This window comes from Andrographis paniculata, unplaced genomic scaffold, assembly GCF_009805555.1.
Source record: "Andrographis paniculata isolate CXL003 unplaced genomic scaffold, ASM980555v1 Contig66END, whole genome shotgun sequence".
NCBI classification, from domain to species: domain Eukaryota; kingdom Viridiplantae; phylum Streptophyta; class Magnoliopsida; order Lamiales; family Acanthaceae; genus Andrographis; species Andrographis paniculata.
In genome coordinates this window covers 2,162,627-2,183,113 of record NW_026137602.1, presented here as the reverse complement: position 1 = coordinate 2,183,113, position 20,487 = coordinate 2,162,627, and the positions used below count along the sequence as shown (strand labels likewise).

At 30.4% G+C, this 20,487-nt stretch overlaps 2 protein-coding genes across 2 annotated transcripts; one reads left to right on the top strand and one right to left on the bottom strand.

Annotated features, from left to right (window-relative positions):
* Positions 1–361: 361 nt before the first annotated feature.
* On the bottom strand, positions 362–5,643 carry LOC127263152 (uncharacterized). Its single transcript, XM_051292139.1, has 10 exons — positions 5,396–5,643; positions 4,175–4,197; positions 3,920–3,998; positions 3,623–3,832; positions 3,187–3,309; positions 3,052–3,109; positions 2,889–2,962; positions 2,697–2,785; positions 2,529–2,607; positions 362–572 (listed from the first exon to the last, which is right to left on the bottom strand). The coding sequence occupies exons 1-9, from the start codon at positions 5,480–5,482 to the stop codon at positions 2,538–2,540; spliced, it is 813 nt and encodes a 270-aa protein (XP_051148096.1). The 5' UTR covers positions 5,483–5,643; the 3' UTR covers positions 362–572; positions 2,529–2,537.
* A 5,028-nt stretch (positions 5,644–10,671) lies between these two features.
* Positions 10,672–19,033, top strand: LOC127263167 (uncharacterized). Its single transcript, XM_051292172.1, is given in 21 exon segments — positions 10,672–10,925; positions 11,225–11,311; positions 11,408–11,476; positions 11,848–11,980; positions 12,058–12,104; positions 12,183–12,269; positions 12,651–12,712; positions 12,970–13,012; positions 13,109–13,189; positions 13,378–13,500; positions 13,898–14,003; positions 16,321–16,384; positions 16,469–16,511; positions 16,617–16,859; positions 16,969–17,130; positions 17,226–17,372; positions 17,481–17,633; positions 17,769–17,855; positions 18,577–18,645; positions 18,729–18,740; positions 18,742–19,033. Coding segments are annotated over 21 exon segments (2,046 nt in total). The 5' UTR covers positions 10,672–10,793; the 3' UTR covers positions 18,838–19,033.
* Positions 19,034–20,487: the final 1,454 nt, after the last annotated feature.

Sequence of the window (20,487 nt, the reverse complement as noted above, 5' to 3'; positions counted from 1 at the left end):
AATCGAGACTTCAATCCAACAATGGCAACGTTGATACGTATTCTCTAACAAATATTACTTCCTCTCTCTCGATTATTGTGTGTTTATTTATACTTATCTCATGTCATATAATAAGATGTAATTCTTTTTAAAAAATAAAAAATAAAAAAGAAATAACATGATAGGTGAACAAGATAGATACACTCAGGGTTATATCAATTTAATGCTCAAATTAGTCCGAAAAGAATGGCCCGGTGACGTAGAGATTGAACTTGTAAATATTAAATAAAATGTAAATGAAACCTAAAAATCTAACAATTCAACCGAAAAAATTATTTTATCAACACAATTCCCCATTAGTAACACAAAAAATACATCCATCTAAAAGTCACAAAATGAACATACATTCCCAATATTACACCAATTTGATCATACATACAGAACTGATGGAAATGATCTACACAATGCAACTTACCCTCGCTACAACCAACAATCTTGATGCACACTTCGTCTAAAGTTGGCCGGAGGCAAAAAAACATCGTTGTCGACAAACTCTTCTCTTAATGGAGCTCTACGTTCAATTTCCATTAATCCTGAAATAATATGCATGTTCATCTGAAATAGGTATCGAATTCTTATCAAGAAATACATGCATTGCAAAGTTTAGCAGAATACCAAAATCCGTAGTTTTCAAGAGGATCGAGACATTTTTCAATCACGGCACAATCCATTGTTACCGGGATCTTATAAGTGTTGCTATTACTATGCAATTAGTCCAAACCAAAACTACCACTAAAAGGTAAATCACATCCATATCATCTGTGTCTTAAAGTAAATGCATAAAGGGTGTGCTTGCTTTCAACTTTTATCGTATTTAATATGTATAATTCTAAATAAAAATATACTCTCTCCATTCCAATACAATAGTCCCGTTTACCATTTTTGTCCGTCCCAAAACAATAGTCTCATTTCCATAAATAATCATATCACTATACAACTACCATTATTTTTTCAATATTATTACATAATTGCCACTACTTTTTACGTTAATACACTCAAAAGGGCAAAAAAATCTTTTACTCGTACTTTTTACCCATTACCAATATAATATTAATATTCCTTAAATCCCGTGCCAAACACAACCAAACTATAGTTCTGAGACCGAGGGAGTATTATTTACTCTCACTATTTATCTAAAAAAACAAAAAACAAATATTTTAATGACACTTTCACAATTCATTCTTTAAACACTTATAAAAACTTAGGGTGTGTTTGTTTGGGGGATTGGATTAGATTTACACTATTCATCCAATTTTTTCCCCCCAAAAATATCAAATCAAACACCTATTTTTTATTTTTTATATTATACTAAAAATCAATTTTACATTCAAAACATCACATCAACACCTATTTATATCACATCATACAACTATTCAAATTCAAAATTTTTACTATTCAAATCCCAACTTAAAATCCAAACCCCCAAACAAACACACCCTAAAGGAACACAGCCAAGATATCTGACCAAATTTGTCGCATAATGTAACATTGTATTAGTGCATAGAATCCCCAATTTGTACACACAAGATCACAATAATATATATTATCTCTGTCCGTCAAATATATTTTCATTTTTTTTTCGTCCGTCCGTTAAATTTACCCCATTACTATATTCGAAAAAATAAAAAAAATCAATATTTAATTATTACCCTTCATTCAATACTTATTTACAACAATTATTACTAATTTTATTACATCTTCTCTTCTTTCTTTTTAATTACTAACTAAATTTTCAAAAATTATCCCAATTACCATTTTACTTTTTTCACTTTTTCAATAAAATATCCATTTTCTTTAATCTCTGCACCAACTCCAAATAAGCTAAGTTTTGCTGACGGACCTAGCATATTTCCCATAGATATCAAAATATATATATATATATTTTTAGTAAAAAAGTTGAATTAATTTTTAAATTTCTACTCACTATTTTTCTCTTTACATTATGGACCTATTATATTTCTTACACTCAACTTGCTTTAATAAAATTTACATTTCTAACCTTATAAAACTTCTATTTTTACCTCTAAAAAAAGGACCAAAACAACATTAAAGTACTACTTCTCTTAATCTCCATTTACAAAAGTTTTGAGTATATTTTCCGTGGGCAAACGGAGTACCATGCAATAATTACAAAACAAAAATGTCCCTGAAGGTAAACTGCATCATTCTATAATGTAATAGGCTTTTGTGCATTTTCTTTTTTTAACTCACAAAAAGTGACATATAGTCAAATTTAGGAGGATGATTTACACGATTATGCTAAACTATAGATGCAATCATGTAATTTAACCCGGCGTAACAAAATAATACGAAACCGCAGACAATGGGACAGGTGAATCATGAAGGGACAAGTAGACCGGCTGTTTAGTAAGAAAAAACTTCGAAAAAATGTAAGATAAAAACATGGGATCCAAGACACTTTTTGATTGCACTATGGTGTAATGAAATGGTCAGATTTGAAGATAAATGCAACGAGAGGATCAAAATACCTGTGCCAATCAAGAGGGCTTTGGTTTTCTTGCAAGTTTTGCGAAGCGTTTAAGCTGTGTTGTTCCTGGTCGCATTTCCCTGCAAAAGATGATCATAACGAAAGATATCAGATGAAAAATGCCGGGATTTAAACTGGGAGTAAATATTAAGCAAGAACTGCACAATACCTCTGATGCAAATATACGATCAAGTAGAATACGGGAAGGAACATGAGAATAAGTATGGCAGACGCCATGTACAAGATATTGGTCCGCTTCTTTAGTTTACATGAAAATTGAAGTAAACCGAATGAGGAATTCAAAGGGGCTTTTCAGTCACATCCAAATTCAACAGACATCTATCAAGAAGCAATCACTTACCCTCCCTCCCCGGGTAAAAGGTTTCTGTCGACCAGAGCATGTGTGGGCATCGCAGAATTGGCGCAAGAAGAACTCTGTCCGGGTATTACCACATGGATTTTTCATAAACCGGAATACGTAAAAGATTGTCAATGTGTTTCGAGGAATAAGAAAATGAGGGTACCATGAAGACGAACAGCTGAAGGACCCTGACTAACGGGAAAACAGCTGTTGGCAAGATCCTGCAAGAAAACATCGAACAATATAAACAAAAGGATTATAATATGCTACAAGAATACATTTGAAACTCAGGTACAACCTCGCATAAGTGACGGTTTCGAGCAGCGGCAGCAGGATTACACTTGGTTTTCGGAGACTGTGAATTCATCACAAAATCACAATGGAGCGCACCACATAGATCCGCCAAGCATTTGCTGTGACTCTAGAAACAAGGAGGTAAAGATGGTGGCGAAATTCTACTTTGTAAAGTTAATACTAAATTCAATCAACACTTAAGATGGCTGGTTTCCAATGTTTATGTTCAAATTCCGAATTAGAGAAAGCAAATATCCCTTCTAATTGAATGAGTCGAGGACAATTTTAACAGGACAAAGTAAGAAAAGAATAATGCAATGAGTAAGAAAATCAAGAAGGAACTAAAAATCCATCTGTGATGCAGCTGTGAGCGACAAAAGCCATTAAATGCAAGCTTCAACATACTCTAAAAGATTAAGAAAATAACAAAATTCACTTACAACATTTAGCAGATTGGAGTGCCGGTTGTCAAAATGCTGATCCAAATACTTTTCTGCTCGGAAGCTTTTCTTACAGTACCCACATTGCCATTCATTTATGTCTACATGAACTTTATGCTGCTCTTGCTCTCTAAATATATCATTGCTAGGATGAAGTCGACATTGGGTAGAAAGTTCATACTTATCTTTCTCCATAAATGGAATCAGATACTGAAAAATATATCATCAAAGCTAATAAAGTTACAAAACAGTTGCTACAAATATATCTACGAACATATGTGTAAATCTTCAGAATACCTCTTCAATTGCTTTCCAGGCTGCTTGACTCCTCTCCCGGGAACAGTGAACTTCAGGTTGCTGCCCATCTTTTATATTTCTAAACAGGAGAAAAGGCAACAGAACAAGGCCACAAAAATTGTGCCATGATCAGTCAAATTTGTAGTTAATTGATAACAAACACACAATTAATAATAACAAAACAGGAAAAGGGAAATAGTAAATTTTAATTCACAAATAGGAAATAACTACGAATTAAACGATAGAAAATGCTACCTTGAGTCAGCAATGACAATTTCCTGTGGGAAAAGCAAAGAAACATTAATCAAACAAGAAAGAACAGCAGTTACGACATACAAAACTGAACTTACAATATTAACAGAAGATTGAATTGCAGGAAACTACTGTGATTCTAAACAATATCCAAACATCCAATGGCTTCAACATAAGATGAATAAGGACAACACTAAAATGCTATAGAGAATAGACTCTTCATTTCAGTGAGGATAAAAAAAGGAAATAGCTCAAGACAGAGCATGCTGATCAATTAGCATCAAAGAAAGCTGACACATATCACAGAAACTGCGAACAAAAGAATTTGTTGCATTCCAACTTTGGTAAGATTTTAACTGCATCAGATATTAGAGAACCGTATGGATGGTTGATTTAATTGCATCAGATATTAGAGAACTGTATGGATGGTTGCTTGTGTTCTAGCCCTATACAATCTACGGTATAATAATTTCACCCTCTAAAAACATTAACATCTTATTCAAAACCTATTTGTCATTTAAAGCATGACATTAGAAACCTATTATTCAGTTTAAAAAGATTCAAAGTCGAAACATCCAAAACTCTTTGAAGCACAAAAACACACACCCTGGGTTCCAATTGTAACCAAAGTATTACCCATTGTCAACCACATTTCATCTTCTGTATACTTTGATTTTATTTTTTTTTTTCAATTTCCTTCATATGCAACCCTGACGGCAATTACTACAAAAATTTGCTATTTACTCTTTAGAAAACATTACATTCAATCTCAACTATTTGAGCCAAAACCAAAACTAAAAAAATCAAGTAAACACAACACTCTTCCATACAACCTTTTAGTTTAAAACATTGCATAAAGAATCCATTTTATGATTAAAAAAAAAAAACAAAAACAGTACAAATGAAGAAATAATTGTTCTGTATTTACTTGGTATTCAATAATAAAGATGAACTTATCAAGCTAAGCATAGAAGCAAAATTTCTAGTGAAGACTCGTTTGGCATTCTAATCGGTTAAAAGATAAGTGCTTTCTCTTTCTTATCTCCATGATAAAATAAAACTCAAATCTGCAGCGGAGCAGATGATTGATAGCCAAAATACGAAACAAACCAAACAACAGAATGGAAGGATAATGATTGAACTCGAATATTGCACAATTTCATATTATTTGCTACTGTCAACTAACAATTTCGAAGAGCATATCTTTAGATTGTTTACGAATACCTGGTCGTCTGACTGTGATTGAGCAAAAAAATAGCAGAGTTGCAGAGTCGTGAAAATCAGACAGATTCGCGTCTTCTTCTTGTCCATCACTCTAATCCTCTCCCAACAGAACAGAAAGATTGATTTCAGATCGGCGCTGTTCTGATTAGTGGTTGATGACGACAAACATAAAACGGATCTGTTCGTGAAATTGGTATGAGCTTCACGCCGAAGAGCCAATCAACCCAACCGCTCTCGGAAAACTGTGTTTGTTTGGAAGATTTTTTTATTTCTATTTTTCACATTTTTAATTTTTATTTTTTTTTATAAAATACTAAAAATAAATTTTATATTCAAAATATTTAATATTCAATTAAATAATTATTTAAATTTTAAGGTTACTATTAAAATAATTAAACCCCAAACAAACACACTTGAAAAGTTGTTTACATAACAAATTTAAAAATTTTGACACTTTTTTTAAAAAATAAAATATTACATTAAATACATCTTTTTCTCTAACAAAATATCAAATTAAATATTATTTCTTTTAATTTCAAATTTTCAAATATTAATTTCTATTATTTTGAACTAGTAACTTTACAATGACAAATTTACCACGTATTATCCCTTACTAGACAAGACAAATTAATGATGTTTTAGAATTTAACCATAAATTTCAATTTTAATCTAATTATAAAATTTATTTTTTACTCTAAAAAACAAAATAAAATATATTTTCTATATATTCATCTCTTATATTATTTTTATATAACTTTTAATATTTATTAATTACACTTTAATTTTAATTTATTTTTACATTATAATCCAAACATATATAATTTATATTTTATTTAAAAATTACATATATATATATAAAAAAAATTATATCAATTTCTAAAAAATAAAATTTTATATATTTTTTAAAAATAAAATTTTACATTATTTTTCAAATAAAAAAATAAAATTACATATCACTTTTTAAAATATAAAATTATATATCATCTTATAAAAAAAATAAAATTACATATCACTTTTTATAATATAAAATTATATATCATCTTCTAAAAAAAATAAAATTACATTATACACTCCAAAAAATAACAAAATTATACAAAAACACTACAAAAATTTCACTTAAAAAATAGAATGAAAGTACAGTGCAATAAAATAATACTGTATACATATTCCAAAAATGAGATGCGGATTGGAGCTCATTCCCCCAAATTTTTAACACGGTGAATATAGACATTGACAACTTCAAAAGGAATTATTCAAGATTTTTATTTCTACTTTTCAACCTTTGCATGTGAAATTGATATTTGATTTTCTATAGTTTACTACTTGTTTCATAGCTTTCATATTTTGACTAATTAGGTGATTGTTTTTAATATAAAAATATATATCAACACATTCAACATTTGTAAAATATTACAAATCAGTTATCGGATACTTTCAATGACTCAAGCAAAATCATTCGATCATATATCTAAGCTGTTAATGTTCTGTCTAATATAATTGTTCCTGATGGACAAATTGCAAGTGCTATGAATCAACGACATGTTTAAAACGTGGTAGACCACTCGGTTCTAATGACAAACATCCTCGAAAGAAAAGATGAATGAATAATGATAATTATGAAAATATCATGATTGACATTGATAAACCTCAATCTAATGAAGAAGTTAACCATGAAATACTTGCTCTAAAAGAGCACGATCTTGAAGAACATGATGAAATTATTGAAAATTCAATCAACTATGTTACTTCAAGAAAATGTTGGAACTGTAAAGAGGAAATTATTGATAATGTCTTCGTATACAATTTAGCACTTGATATAATGGAAGAAAATGAGGATCCAGAGTCGAAATCGATTCATGAATGTTAGCAAAGAAATGACTAGGCAAAATGGGAAATATGATTCAATAAGAACTTTACCCATTAAACAAAATGGAGGTCTTCGGACCAATTGTTCAAACACCAGATGGTATAAAAGCAGTTCGATACAAATGGTTGTTTGTAAGAAAAAAAAAATGAGCATAATGAAATTGTAAGATATAAAGCCCGTCTTGTAACTTAGGGATTCTCACAAAGACCTGGAGTAAATTTTGATGAAACATACTCTCTAGTTGTTGATGGAATAACGTTTAGATACCTTGCGAGCCTAGTAGTGCGAGAAAAGCTAGACGTGCGTTTTTTAGACACAATTTCTGTATATCTTTATGGCTCACTGAATACTGATATTTATATGAAAATTCCTAAGAGATTCAATATGCCTAAAACATACAAATTAAACACAAAGAAATCATATTCCATCAAATTGAAAAAGTCATTATATGAACTTAAACAATCAGGGCGAATGTGGTATAACCGTCTTAGTGAATGTTTAATAAAAGAAGGTTATACTAATGATCCAATATGCCCATGCGTTTTTATTAAGAAAAATATATCGAATTTTGTTATCATTGCAATATATGTTGATGATTTCAATTTAATTGGAACTCCAAAAGAGATTCAAATTGCAGTTGAATATCTATAGAAAGAAATTGAGATCAAAGATTTCAGAAAGACAAAATATTGTCTGGGATTACAAGTGAATCATGTTAATAATGAGATATTTATTCATCAATTCACATATACCCAAAATGTATTAAAATAATTTTATATGGATAAATCTCACTCTCTGAGTACACAAATTGTGATCAGATCACTTTATCCCAGTAAAGATCTATTTATGCCAAGAAAAGAAAATTACCTAACCCAGAGGTACCATATTTCAGCGTTATTGCGCATTAATGTACCTTGCAAATTATACCAGACCAGATATATCTTTCTCAGTAAATTTATTGGCCAGATTTAGCGCATCCCCCACAAAGCGTTATTGGAATGGTATCAAACACATTTTTCGTTATCTTTAGAGGACTTATGACATTGGTTTATTTTATTGGAGTGAATCTCGAAATGAATTAATTGGTTATGTTGATGCTGGTTATTTTTCTGATCCACATAAAGAAAAATCTCAAACTGACTATGTATTTACGTGTGGTGGAACCACAATCTCTTGAAAATATGCTAAACAGACAATAAAAACTACTTTTTCAAACCATGCTGAAGTTTTAGCAATTCATGAAGCCAGTCGTGAATGCATTTGGTTGAGGTCTATGACTCACCATATTTACAAAAATTGTGGCTTGATTTCTGATGATATATTACCTCGTACAATATTATTTGAATATAATGCAGCTTACATAGTTTAATTAAAAGGAGAATACATTAAATGTGATCGGACAAAGCACATATCTCCGAAATTTTCTTCACTAATGATCTTCAAAAGAGTGGTGAAGTTAATGTGAAACAAATTTTATCATATGAAAATTTTGAAGATTTATTTATGAAGGCGCTACCGACTGCAACATTCAATAAATTGGTGCAAGAAATTGAAATGCGTCGGATGAAAGATATTAAATAAAGTCCAAAACGTGAGGGGAACACATTAATTTAAGAATGATGTATTCTTTTTCCTTTATTATTATTTTTTTTTCCCACAAGATTTTTTCATAGTAAGGTTTTTATGAGACACATTCTTTGTATAAACCATCCAAGTGAAAGTGTTGTACACATAATGACGACGTGTACAAGATGTGGATGATTTAGTACATAGCATATACGTGTTCATCTTGTGACAAATCAATAACCGCAACTTTCATTCTGCATCGCACCTATAACTATGTACAAATGCAAATAGAATATTACTATCATCCTTTATCTTCTCTCTTCCTCTACTCTTATGTCAATTGTCCTATATTCATAAATGCTTGTATAACATGCATACTATCATAATATAAACACATTCCTACCCACTACAATATATATACCCACTACAATATATATATATATATAAATATATATTGAATACTTACTAGTTATATTATATTATTATCTTTGTCTGATTTTAAGGGTACAATTTACTTTTTGCGTGTTAATATTTGAATATTAATTATTATATGAAACTATAGTACAAATTAAAGAAAAATGACAAATATTTCTATTATTGTTTTATAATACTATTATAATAACATTTGTGCAAAAAATTAGACAAATAAAAAAATATTTTTAATGTTAAATACAATGACGCAAAAGATAAATAGACCTTAAAACCGGACAAAAGGAGTATTATTTATATAACAATTTTTTGATATATATACAAAATGCAAATCTATACTTAATCATTGTACGGTACATAATCTCTTTTAAGACTACAAGTAATTGCAAGAGAAACGCAATAAAAATACTACCTCCGTCCCACATACCGTGTCTGCTACACTGTAGACACGGTATTTTAGAAGGAGTGTAATTAGTAGATAATTAATAATGTATTAGTGAAAATAATTATCATATAATTAAAATTTTAAAAAGTTTAAAATGAGATTAAAGTGTATAATCATTTTCCAAAAAAGGAAAGTGACATGGTATGTGGGATGGACAGAAACGACAACGTTGATATGATACGTGGGATGGAGGGAGTATATAAGTTTGTTCAATTTGTGTTTTTAAATGGTACAATCTTATTTTATTTTTTATTTTATAAATATTATTCCTTCTGTCCCAGATATTTTGGGTTTATTGTCGTAGATACGAGAATTTAGGTAAAATATAATTAATAGGTAATTAAGAAATATATTAATAAAAATAATTATAAATTAAGATTAAGATAAGTAAATAGTTTAATTAAAAGTAAGAAAATTATAAATTTTAAATTTTAAAATGCGATAAAAGTGCATAATTATACTTTAAAAATAAAAATGTCAAGTTATCTAGGATGGACAAAAATAGAAAATGGAGACAAATTTATAATACTCTCTCCATCCAGCCAGAAAGTATATACATATTTCTATTTTGGGACGTCCAATTACAAAGTTTACATTTCATTAAATACCCTACTTTTTTTCACAAATACCCTTACTTTACTTCACATCGTTACATTTACACAAAAAAATAAGGGCAAAAATGTTATTACACTACTTTTAACTACTCACTATAATTAAAATACTATTATTTCTTAAACACCGAGCCAAAAGTAAATGTAAACATTGTAAGTGGACAGAGCGAGTATATATTAACATAATTTATACTGTTTCGGTTCAGAATCGAACCGGGTTATAATCAATTCAGTTTGAACCTGACAAACCGGCGGTTCGAAACCGGTTGGGCATGTCAAGGCCCAAGGCCCATCCCGGGTCCGGCCGCCTTATAAAATGCTGGTCTAGCCCAATTAAGGTCCACCTGGTTTCAGCCCGTCCAAGAACAACAAAGGCTCCCCTCGCTGCCGTTTAACTGCGAAGTAAAGCCGTCGGTCAGTCACTCGTCGGCGGCGAACGGCGGCGCAGCTTTGTAGTATAGAAACTTACCGAAACGCAATATGGGCAAGAAAAACAAGAAGCCTGGAAAAGGCAAAGAGAAGACGGAGAAGAAAACTGCAAAAGCAGAGGAAAAGAGGGCTCGCCGGGACTCCAAAAAACTCTCTCCCGAAGACGACATCGATGCCATTCTGGTATTCATCAGCACACTCTGTGAAACTTCTTTTTACTTTTAGGATTTGATTTAATTGCTTCAATTGTTTGATTTTCGTCGTTTGTGCATTATTTGGGGAGCATTTACAGGAATTTATTCCCTTCTATCATATTCAAACTGTCAACACTCTTCACGATCATTGCAGCCATTGCAGACACATAATTTGTGAACTTTCTTGCAAGGCTGAGCTTTTTTTTTTTTTGAAACATTGTTGAGAAAATTTTGAAGTTTGAAGTATGGTTTTGAATTTTTAAAGCGCTTTGGAGTTGTTTTATGCAGTTGAGTATACAAAAAGAGGAAGCAAAAAAGAAAGAAGTTCATGTTGAAGACAATGTCCCTGCTCCAACTCCTAGATCGAATTGTTCGGTAGGATACTAGGATCCGAACCTCAAAATCTTTAATGGCGTTATTGTGTATTTTCCAGAAAAATAGATGAGCATCATTAATCTCTTTTCTTGGCAGCTTACTATTAATCCATTGAAAGAGACAGAGTTAATTCTCTATGGTGGTGAATTTTACAATGGGAAAAAGGTTAGTGTCCTTGTAATTTTTATGTTCCTTAAGCGTATGAAACTATTGGCAGAACTCGAATTTTGTGATCCTATATTTTAGAAATAAGAAATATAACAGTTTTACTCAAATGGCCAAGTCATTGATAACTTTATATGCAGTTTTCTTTTATTTCCTTCTAGCAAGCGAAATAAAACAAGCAACTTTCTTGAATGGAATTGCTAGTTTTTGAAATGATATTGAATTCCTGCATGTGCTAATTCTCTAAATGGGGGTTTCATGGTCATACATTAGGAAATAATGTGGTTCTGTGTTGTTATTACTCTATAATTTGACATGTTTGAAGGAATTTGAGTTAATAGTTGTGATTGAGATTGGAATTTTTTTTCCAGACATATGTATATGGCAATCTGTACCGGTATGACGTTGACAAGCAAGAGTGGAAACATATATCAAGCCCAAACAGCCCTCCTCCTAGAAGTGCTCATCAAGCAGTTGCTTGGAAAAATTATCTCTATATATACGGTAGGACCTCATACTGAAAACACACTCAAGTTTTGTGCAAGATCTGTGTGAATAAGTTGGTTCTATGATGTAATCAGGTGGTGAATTCACATCTCCCAATCAAGAGCGTTTTCACCATTACAAGGTGTTTGTAGTTGTTGTTAAGTAAATTACTGATGGTAGTGAAATCTCAGTTAATACTAATTTTAAAGTTCGTTTGTAGGACTTTTGGATGCTAGATTTGAGAACAAACCAATGGGAGCAACTGAACTATAAAGGTTGTCCAAGTCCCAGATCGGGACATCGAATGGTAAGTCTTTTCCCTATGGACCGCCAATGTGATTAATGCTTGCTTGTGTTTATCAGCTGGACTGGATTTCTATAAGCATCTGTTCATCGCTTTAGGTTCAGTAAATTCAAACAGATGAAAACTGAGATTAATCTGAGATTGGTTGGATTTTTATATCCAATGTCTCTTGTGGTATTCAGTGATGAATCAGTGACTTTGGTTCAGAGGGAAGAGGAAAAGAGAGCCATCGCTCAGTACATTGTCGCGATATCATGTGTTTAATGCTGCTTGTTTATGGTTGCTTATGCTTGTGTTTTATGTTATGTTTTAGTTATTTTCATTGGTTTTATCCAGTCTTTCTCAGATTCTAAAATTAATATGCTTCGGCTCATCATTTTGCAGGTCCTGTACAAGCACAAAATTATAATTTTTGGAGGCTTCTATGATACTCTCAGAGAAGTTAGGTTGCCTTCTAGTTCTTAGCCTGGTTTTGGATGTAAACTTCACTGTGTGTGTGTGTGTGAATAAGTATAGTTTTGCAACGAGCTATGTTTGTTTCGTCTCTTGATATTAAATGCATGCCCTTTTGTATTTAAAACTTCTCCAAATTTTAGTAGTGTGGCCTCATCCAGTTGTCAAATTTAAACCATTGCTTGGCTATAAGAATTGCTTCTGTTTCTGAATTTATGCTACATCCCTACTAAAACTTTATTTGATGTAGGTATTACAATGATTTGCATGTATTTGATCTCGATCAGTTTAAGGTATGATGCGGTGATGAGTTTGAATTTTCTGCACGTCAATTGCTAGTATTTTCTCTTTTGTGTTTGTTAATCAGAACCCAATTTGTTTCATTGTAGTGGGAAGAAATTAAACCTCGACTTGGATGCTTGTGGCCTAGCCCGCGAAGTGGCTTTCAATTTTTTGTTAGTCAAGATGAGGTGAACACCTCACCCGCGGGATTCTCTTCTGTATTATCAAATACTATTAGCATATAAATTTCTTTCTTTTTGCATCTATATTAGTAATGTGAGACTGAGGAAAAAATCTAGTTTTATGTGGAAATTGATGAAGCTGAAATTATTTCATCCTCACAGCCATAGATGTTCTTAGTAACTTTTTATTTCAGATTTATTTATATGGTGGTTATTCCAAAGAGGTTTCAACATCACCAGACAAAAAGGTATCAGAAAAAGGAATTGTTCATTCAGACATGTGGAGTCTTGATCCTAGAACTTGGGAATGGAACAAGGTAAATACTCACTACTTTTGATGCACTAGTGTGGCATTATTCTCATTATATTCAATCTTTTGCTCACTTTTCATGGATTTCTTGATAATGTCAGATAAAATGTTCTGTGACGCATGATCAGTTCATTATTAATATCTATATATCTATATATATAGCTATATAAGCTTGTCTATAATGTGTGGGTTCACTTCACCTATTTTTAGACTTACCCTTTTCCTATTGTTATTGCTTATTTTATGCTTTAAAATTTGTGCAAATAAATCTTAAATCATTTCTCCCTTGAATTCTGGTACATCATAAGGTCAACTACTATTACAATGTCATGAAATGGAAAACATTTTGTAGTTTACTTGCAAGAATAATCAGTTAATCCTACATTTCTTGTTCGTATAAAAAGGTAAAGAAGAGTGGGATGCCTCCTGGACCTCGTGCTGGTTTCTCCATGTGTATACACAAAAAGCGGGCTTTACTCTTTGGAGGAGTGGTGGACATGGAAATGGAAGGTAACCCCCCTCCCCCAATCCTTTTTTTAATATATTTAAGCTCAAAATTAATACTTCCGTATCCGCATTTTGAATATTCTCCTAGATAAATGTTGGTTTTAGGTTGTTGAAAAGACAAAAATGGAACTCTTCAATGCTGTATTGCTGCAGTAAGATTCAGTGATTAATTTGTCTACTGCATTAACAGGAGGAAATGAGAATGAAACCACACTATTTAAATCCAATAGCCCAAATGATGGCTGGCCGACGCCAACCAATATATACCATTTATAGTCCTTATGCAATAGCATTCTATCTCTGTAGTTATAACATAGGTTAGGAGTTGCTCTCCAAGAAAAGATAAAAACATATAGTTAATCCTAATTTGAGGCAACTAGTAACCAAAATGTTAAATTCTAAGGAGCGGTAAAGTCTGGATTATATGGGGTTGTATGGTGTTAGGCAGTGGATTATTATAGCTAAATCGTTAGAGTTAAGGTCGCTTAGGTTACTTGAACAATATGAAGCAAGTTAGTTGGACAAAAAGTCCATTGATGATAATATTTTAAGGCCCCGTTTGGAGGGTTTTCAGAAAGTGTTTTTGACTTTTACTTCTAAAGAGAAGTACTTTGTTTATGTTTACATTGAGTTTTGATCAAAAGCAAACACAACTTTTAGGCTCCAAGTGTGTTTTAGAATAAGGCAGAAGCAACTTTAATACCTAAATTATTATTTTATCCCTAACAATAATAAAATAACATAACATAAAATTAATTAATTTATATATTATACTTAAATTAAAATTTAAGATGATTGTATTTTAATTTTTGTTTGTGCTATAGTGTTTTAACTAAAAATTTTAAGAATATAATTAAGGTATCATATTTAAAAAATATAAGTTTTAATTATAGTAGATAATTTAATATTTTTAAATATAATTTATAAAGTGTTAAAATAAATTGTAGTGTAAAATTTATTTTAAGTTAATTATATTTTTCTTTATTTGTAGATTACTCCATTAAAATTTAAAATATATTGATACATAAATATATTTTCAATTAGGCTTGATTATAAATCTTTTAAAAATAAATTAGAAAAACTTAATAAAAAATGCATTTACAGTAACATGTGTTCTTTAGTAATTTTAGCAGTTTAAAAACACTTTCAAACTTTATTTTGTTCAATTAGTGTTTTAGGGTGTAACGATTCCTATAAATATTATTTTAAAAAAAATACACAGGGTTCAATCTCATCTCTCATACCAAATCCCTCGTAGGTCTAGAAAGTATCATATCGAAGGAGGTTCTTAACTCACCAAACGGAGGAACAGAAGAAGTGGTTCACTTTGTAGTTTTGAATGAATATGTATTTTTATGTTAGGCATGAGAAATATAAAAAATAACATTTTATGTTGAATTTGTTGATTTTTTTGTGGTTTGAATGAATATGTATTTTATGTTAGGCATGAGAAATGTAAAAAATAACATTTTATGTTGAATTTGTTGATTTTTTTGTGGGTGAATAGATTATATATATTATGTTAATATGTATATATTGTATCTTTTGTAATATTTATAGGGGAATTGTGCCACTTAAAAATATATTGGATGAACAAACTTAATATACACACATTAACACTATATATAATATATATACTCTATCTACTTTGTACAATTCAATATAAAATATTACTTTTTAAATTATCATCATAATTTCTCATATCTAACATTAAAATACATCCGACCAAAAATACAGAATAAACAAATCTATTATATCCAAACAATTTTTTAAAAACCGAAAAACTGTGTAAACAAAAGGTAAGTCCCAAAAGATTTTGGACAGTCCAAATTAGAAAGAATTGCAAAAGATTTGGGACGGAGTTAGTAATTAGAAAACAGTTTTGCCATTTTGGCCTTTTGGTTTGGGATACAAAAATATATATCCAGGACATGGAATGATTCATATATTCTTCTTTCGTCAATGTAAATTGTAATCAAAATATATACTAGCCTTGTAACAGGCTGGCCTAAATAGTTGATGACTAGCCGAAAAAATAATTGAACCTTAGAGTTAAGATTCTTACACATGTTACGCATGACCACCATTACTCTAATTTCATCAGATTGTTCCCAAAGTATATTTTCAATTTGTCAAGGAATTGGTTGTGTCCTAAATTGCCTTTATCAAGACATGGCTTTATTTTAATATATCGGTTTGTTTTTTCTATTTCTATATTCCTCACAGAGGTTAAATGATATCTTCGTATATTCTGCGTTGTTCATTTGCTATCTTGAAACCACTCTCCATGATCGAATCTCTGATCCTAGCTATTTTACAGGTGACCTAATGATGAGCTTGTTCTTGAATGAAATTTATGGCTTCCAATTGGACAATCATCGCTGGTGGCTTCCGACTCCCTGAATGCTTCGGTATAATTTTACTTAATTTGTTGAATCTATGGAGACTTACCTCTTTTTTCATTAAAGGTATCCTTTGGAGCTTCGAAAGGAGAAAGCAACAAAAGCAAAGGTACGGATCTTGTTGATTTGATGATCTAAAAATTTCATGTGATTCTCAACTTCTATTTATTTTGAGAGATATATGTTTTTATGGAGACATGGAACATTTTTGCAGCAAAAGAAGGATTCTGAGATGGGACAAAATGATATGGAAATCTCTGACAAATTGAGAGTGGCCGAAAGGCAAAGTAACTTATCCTCTGATGAAGACGATAATTCTGAAGATGATGATGCAGAGGTCGAGTGCAGTGTAAAAAATATATCGTCTAATTTGAGTAGAAATGTAACAATCAGTAACACTATGGAAGCTTCCGCATCTACCAAGAGATCTGCTGTGCAAAGCTCTGTTATCCCTGAGGTGTGTCGAGCATATTCTACTTTATCTAGCTGTGTCGAATTTCAGTTATTATCAGACAATTCTAGAAATCTTCTCGGCTTTTTATGTTTGTCTTCAACCTCCTTTGCAGGTTGTAAAACCGTGTGGACGAATCAATTCTTGTATGGTTGTTGGAAAAGATACGTTATACATTTATGGTGGGATGATGGAAGTTAAAGATCAAGAAATTACGCTGGACGATCTGTACGCACTCAACCTTAACAAACTGGATGAGTGGAGGTGCATCATTCCGGTTAGTGCTCATCGATTAAAACACTTCTATCATTTTCCAATTGAGTGTTGCGCTTGTGGTGTACTCCTTAACAATTCGGTATGAACTTTATTCAGGCATCTGAATCAGAATGGATTGAGGAATCAGAGAATGAAGAAGAAGATGGCGAGGAAGAAGATGAAGATGAAGAGGATGGCAAAAATGATGAAGATGGCAGTGGTGACGACAGCGAAGAGTCAGGTGATGAAGAAGACGAATTGGAGGTGATACACTCTAGTCTTCGGAATTCATGAATATAAACTACGTTTAATCTTATAGCCAATTCTTTGATAAATGATATACATTTGAGTGACGCCTGTCTGATTATATAGACTACAAATGGTGCTGCAAATTCGGTTGAAATGGGCGACGCTGTTGCTATTATAAAAGGCGAAGGAAGGAAACTTAGACGGAAGGAGAAACGCATCAGAATCGAGCAGATTAGAGCCAGCCTTGGTCTTTCTGATGCACAGAGAACACCAATGGTATAATACTCGGTAAACTTTTGGTGTTTCTCTTTACGTCATCTTCTTTAATCGAGCTTCTTTATTCCATATTCTGTCTTCTATTCCCTCAATTTCTTCATTTTGATTACTAAATATTTCTCTGTACAAACAAAGCCCGGAGAATCTCTCAAGGACTTCTACAAGCGCACAAATATGTACTGGCAAATGGCTGCTTATGAGCACACACAACACACCGGCAAGGTCCGTGTTTCTTTCGCCTACACTCCTTATTTTTGATGAAAGTTGAGTAAATTACGTCTATAGAATTATATTTTAATTTAAAAGGCAAAATTATTTTCAACCTCCTTATGGGTTGGAAAGTTTGTACTATTCTCCTTATGATTTAGAAATTGCTAAGACTTTCTCGTATTTTTTAAAAGATTGCAATCTTTTCGAAAATACAAGGGAGCTCATGCAATTTTTAAAGGGTTATATACAATACTTTTTAAAACACAAGGGACCTCATGCAATTTCCAGAGAAATTTGTGCAATATTTTATAAAACATGAGTCTCTTGTAATTTATAAATCATAAAAGAGAACGGGGCAAATTTTCCAAGCCACATCCAATTATAAATGTATAAAATATCCCATATAAATGTTATTATACTACTTCCATCCAACTCTAAGGGTTGGCAAAAATACTTTTATTAGTATCTTGTAATACTATTATAATGATATTTGTGCAAAAGGATATTTTTAATATTAAGTACATTGACGCAAAAAGTAAATGAGGTCCTTAGAGCCGGACGGAGGGAGTATAATTTACCTCTGCATTAGTAAAATAGTGCATAAAATTTCTTGTTTTTGCACAAAAAAAAATTGTATATATTTTTCGGTAACACAAACTTGAGTTATGCAACAATATTTATACATAATATTTTACATGTTTGTATTAAATAATTGCTTTTTTTGGGTCTATAGGAACTCCGGAAGGATGGATTCGACCTTGCGAAATCCCGGTATAAGGAACTCAAGCCAATACTTGACGAGGTAACTAAAGCTTCTTTAAACTTGATGGTCACAAAATTTACAAAAACGTCGATGCTTATTGTGGTGAGGTTGATACAATGTAGTTGGCGATCTTAAGAGGCCGAGCAAAAGGCCGAAGAGGAGGAAGCGCCGGAGTCGAGCGGCACGAGGAAGAAAGGCAACAAGAAGAACAAATTTTCTGCAGCCAAGTAATCACAACTCTATTGCCTGTATCTTGTCTTGGTTTGTTTTATTTTTCATTTTAGCAAAAAATATGGGGTTTGTTTGATTTTGATTTGAGTGAGGTTTTTATTTAAGTTTTGATTTAAAGTAATATTTTGATATATATTTGCAAGAGAAAATAATGGTTTTTTTTTTTTTTAATTATTAAAAAAAATTGTGAACTATATGGGCAATTGGCGTGGTTTTGGATTCAAATCAAAATCAAAGGCGCCCATTTTAAATGAGATAATTATTCTTTAGAAAGTATCATTCAATTATTATTTTACCATAAAGAAATAAAGGATTTTTTGAGAAGTATTTTTAAGTGGAATGATTTTTCGAAAGTATTACTACTATTAAAAATTTACAATATATACACAATAATATAATATATTACCTCCGTCCATCGTTAATCTATTCATTTGTATTTGGTGTTATTATTTTTAATATTAAAAATATCTTTATATTTATATTATTTTTTTTTATAAATATTATTACATTAGTATTATAAGACACCAATGAAAATATTTTTGTCATTTTTTTTTATTTGTAATATGTTTTGATATAATAATTAATATTCAAAAATTAACATGCAAAAAGTAAATGGATAAATTAACGGGTGGACGGAGGTGGTATATTTTTTTGATTTACAAAAAATTAATAATTCAACACAAAAATATGGAGTACTTTTTTTTTTTTTTTTTTTTTACTCATGTCTAACATCAAAAACATTTTTAGCTAAAAATATATAGAGAACAAACCCAAAATAGAGAAATACAAACAATAATAAAAACAATATTTTCAAATTTATTCTAAAAAATAACATATTCTCAAAATAATAATAAAGATTTTTTTTGGTTTTAATATTAAAAAAAATCATCAATTTTGATGCAAGTATTAATTATTTTAATCAATTTTAGATCCGTTTGGATTGACTTCTGACAGGAGTTTTTGGCTTCTACAAAGCAGTTTGCACCTGTTTGCATTGGCTTCTGTCCAAAAGCAGAAGCAACTTTTTGAGGTAGTTTTTGAAATAAGCAAAGTCAAAATTACTGTTTTATCCTTAATAATAATAATAATAATAATAATAATAATAATAATAATAATAATAATAAATCAATAATATAATATAATATAAAAATAAATAACTTATATACATATATATTATATTTTAATACAAATTAAAAAATATAATTAATTTATTATTTTTAATTTATGTACTATATTTGGATTAAAATTTAAAATTTAAGTACCGAATGTAAATAGGAGTATATAAATTTTTTAATTATATTTAAATTATTAAATATAATTTATAAAATTTTAAAATAAATTATAAAATATAAATTATATAATATTATACTGTAATTTTATGTTTAATTGATATATTATCCTTAAATTAAAATTTTAAAATATAAATAATCAAAATTTAAAAGTACATTTTTTATACTTTAATTTAAAATATTTAAATATAATTTATAAATTTTAAATTAAATTATAAAAGTGTTATAGAAAAACTAGTATTATATCAACTGCATGTCCTTTTAAGTAATTTTAACAGTTTAAAAACACTTTAATTATATAACGTTCAAACAGTTTTTTACGAAAAGCTGTTTTTATAATGATTTATCCAAATACAAAATC

Excerpts from the sequence above, each read along its gene's own strand:
- LOC127263152 (XM_051292139.1), bottom strand. The coding sequence starts at position 5,482 with ATGGACAAGAAGAAGACGCGAATCTGTCTGATTTTCACGACTCTGCAA. Across the intron at positions 3,999-4,174 it reads ATTGTCATTGCTGACTCAAG|AAATATAAAAGATGGGCAGC; the intron begins GTAGCATTTTCT and ends TCTCCTGTTTAG. Across the intron at positions 2,786-2,888 it reads CTTTTACCCGGGGAGGGAGG|AAGCGGACCAATATCTTGTA; the intron begins GTAAGTGATTGC and ends TGTAAACTAAAG.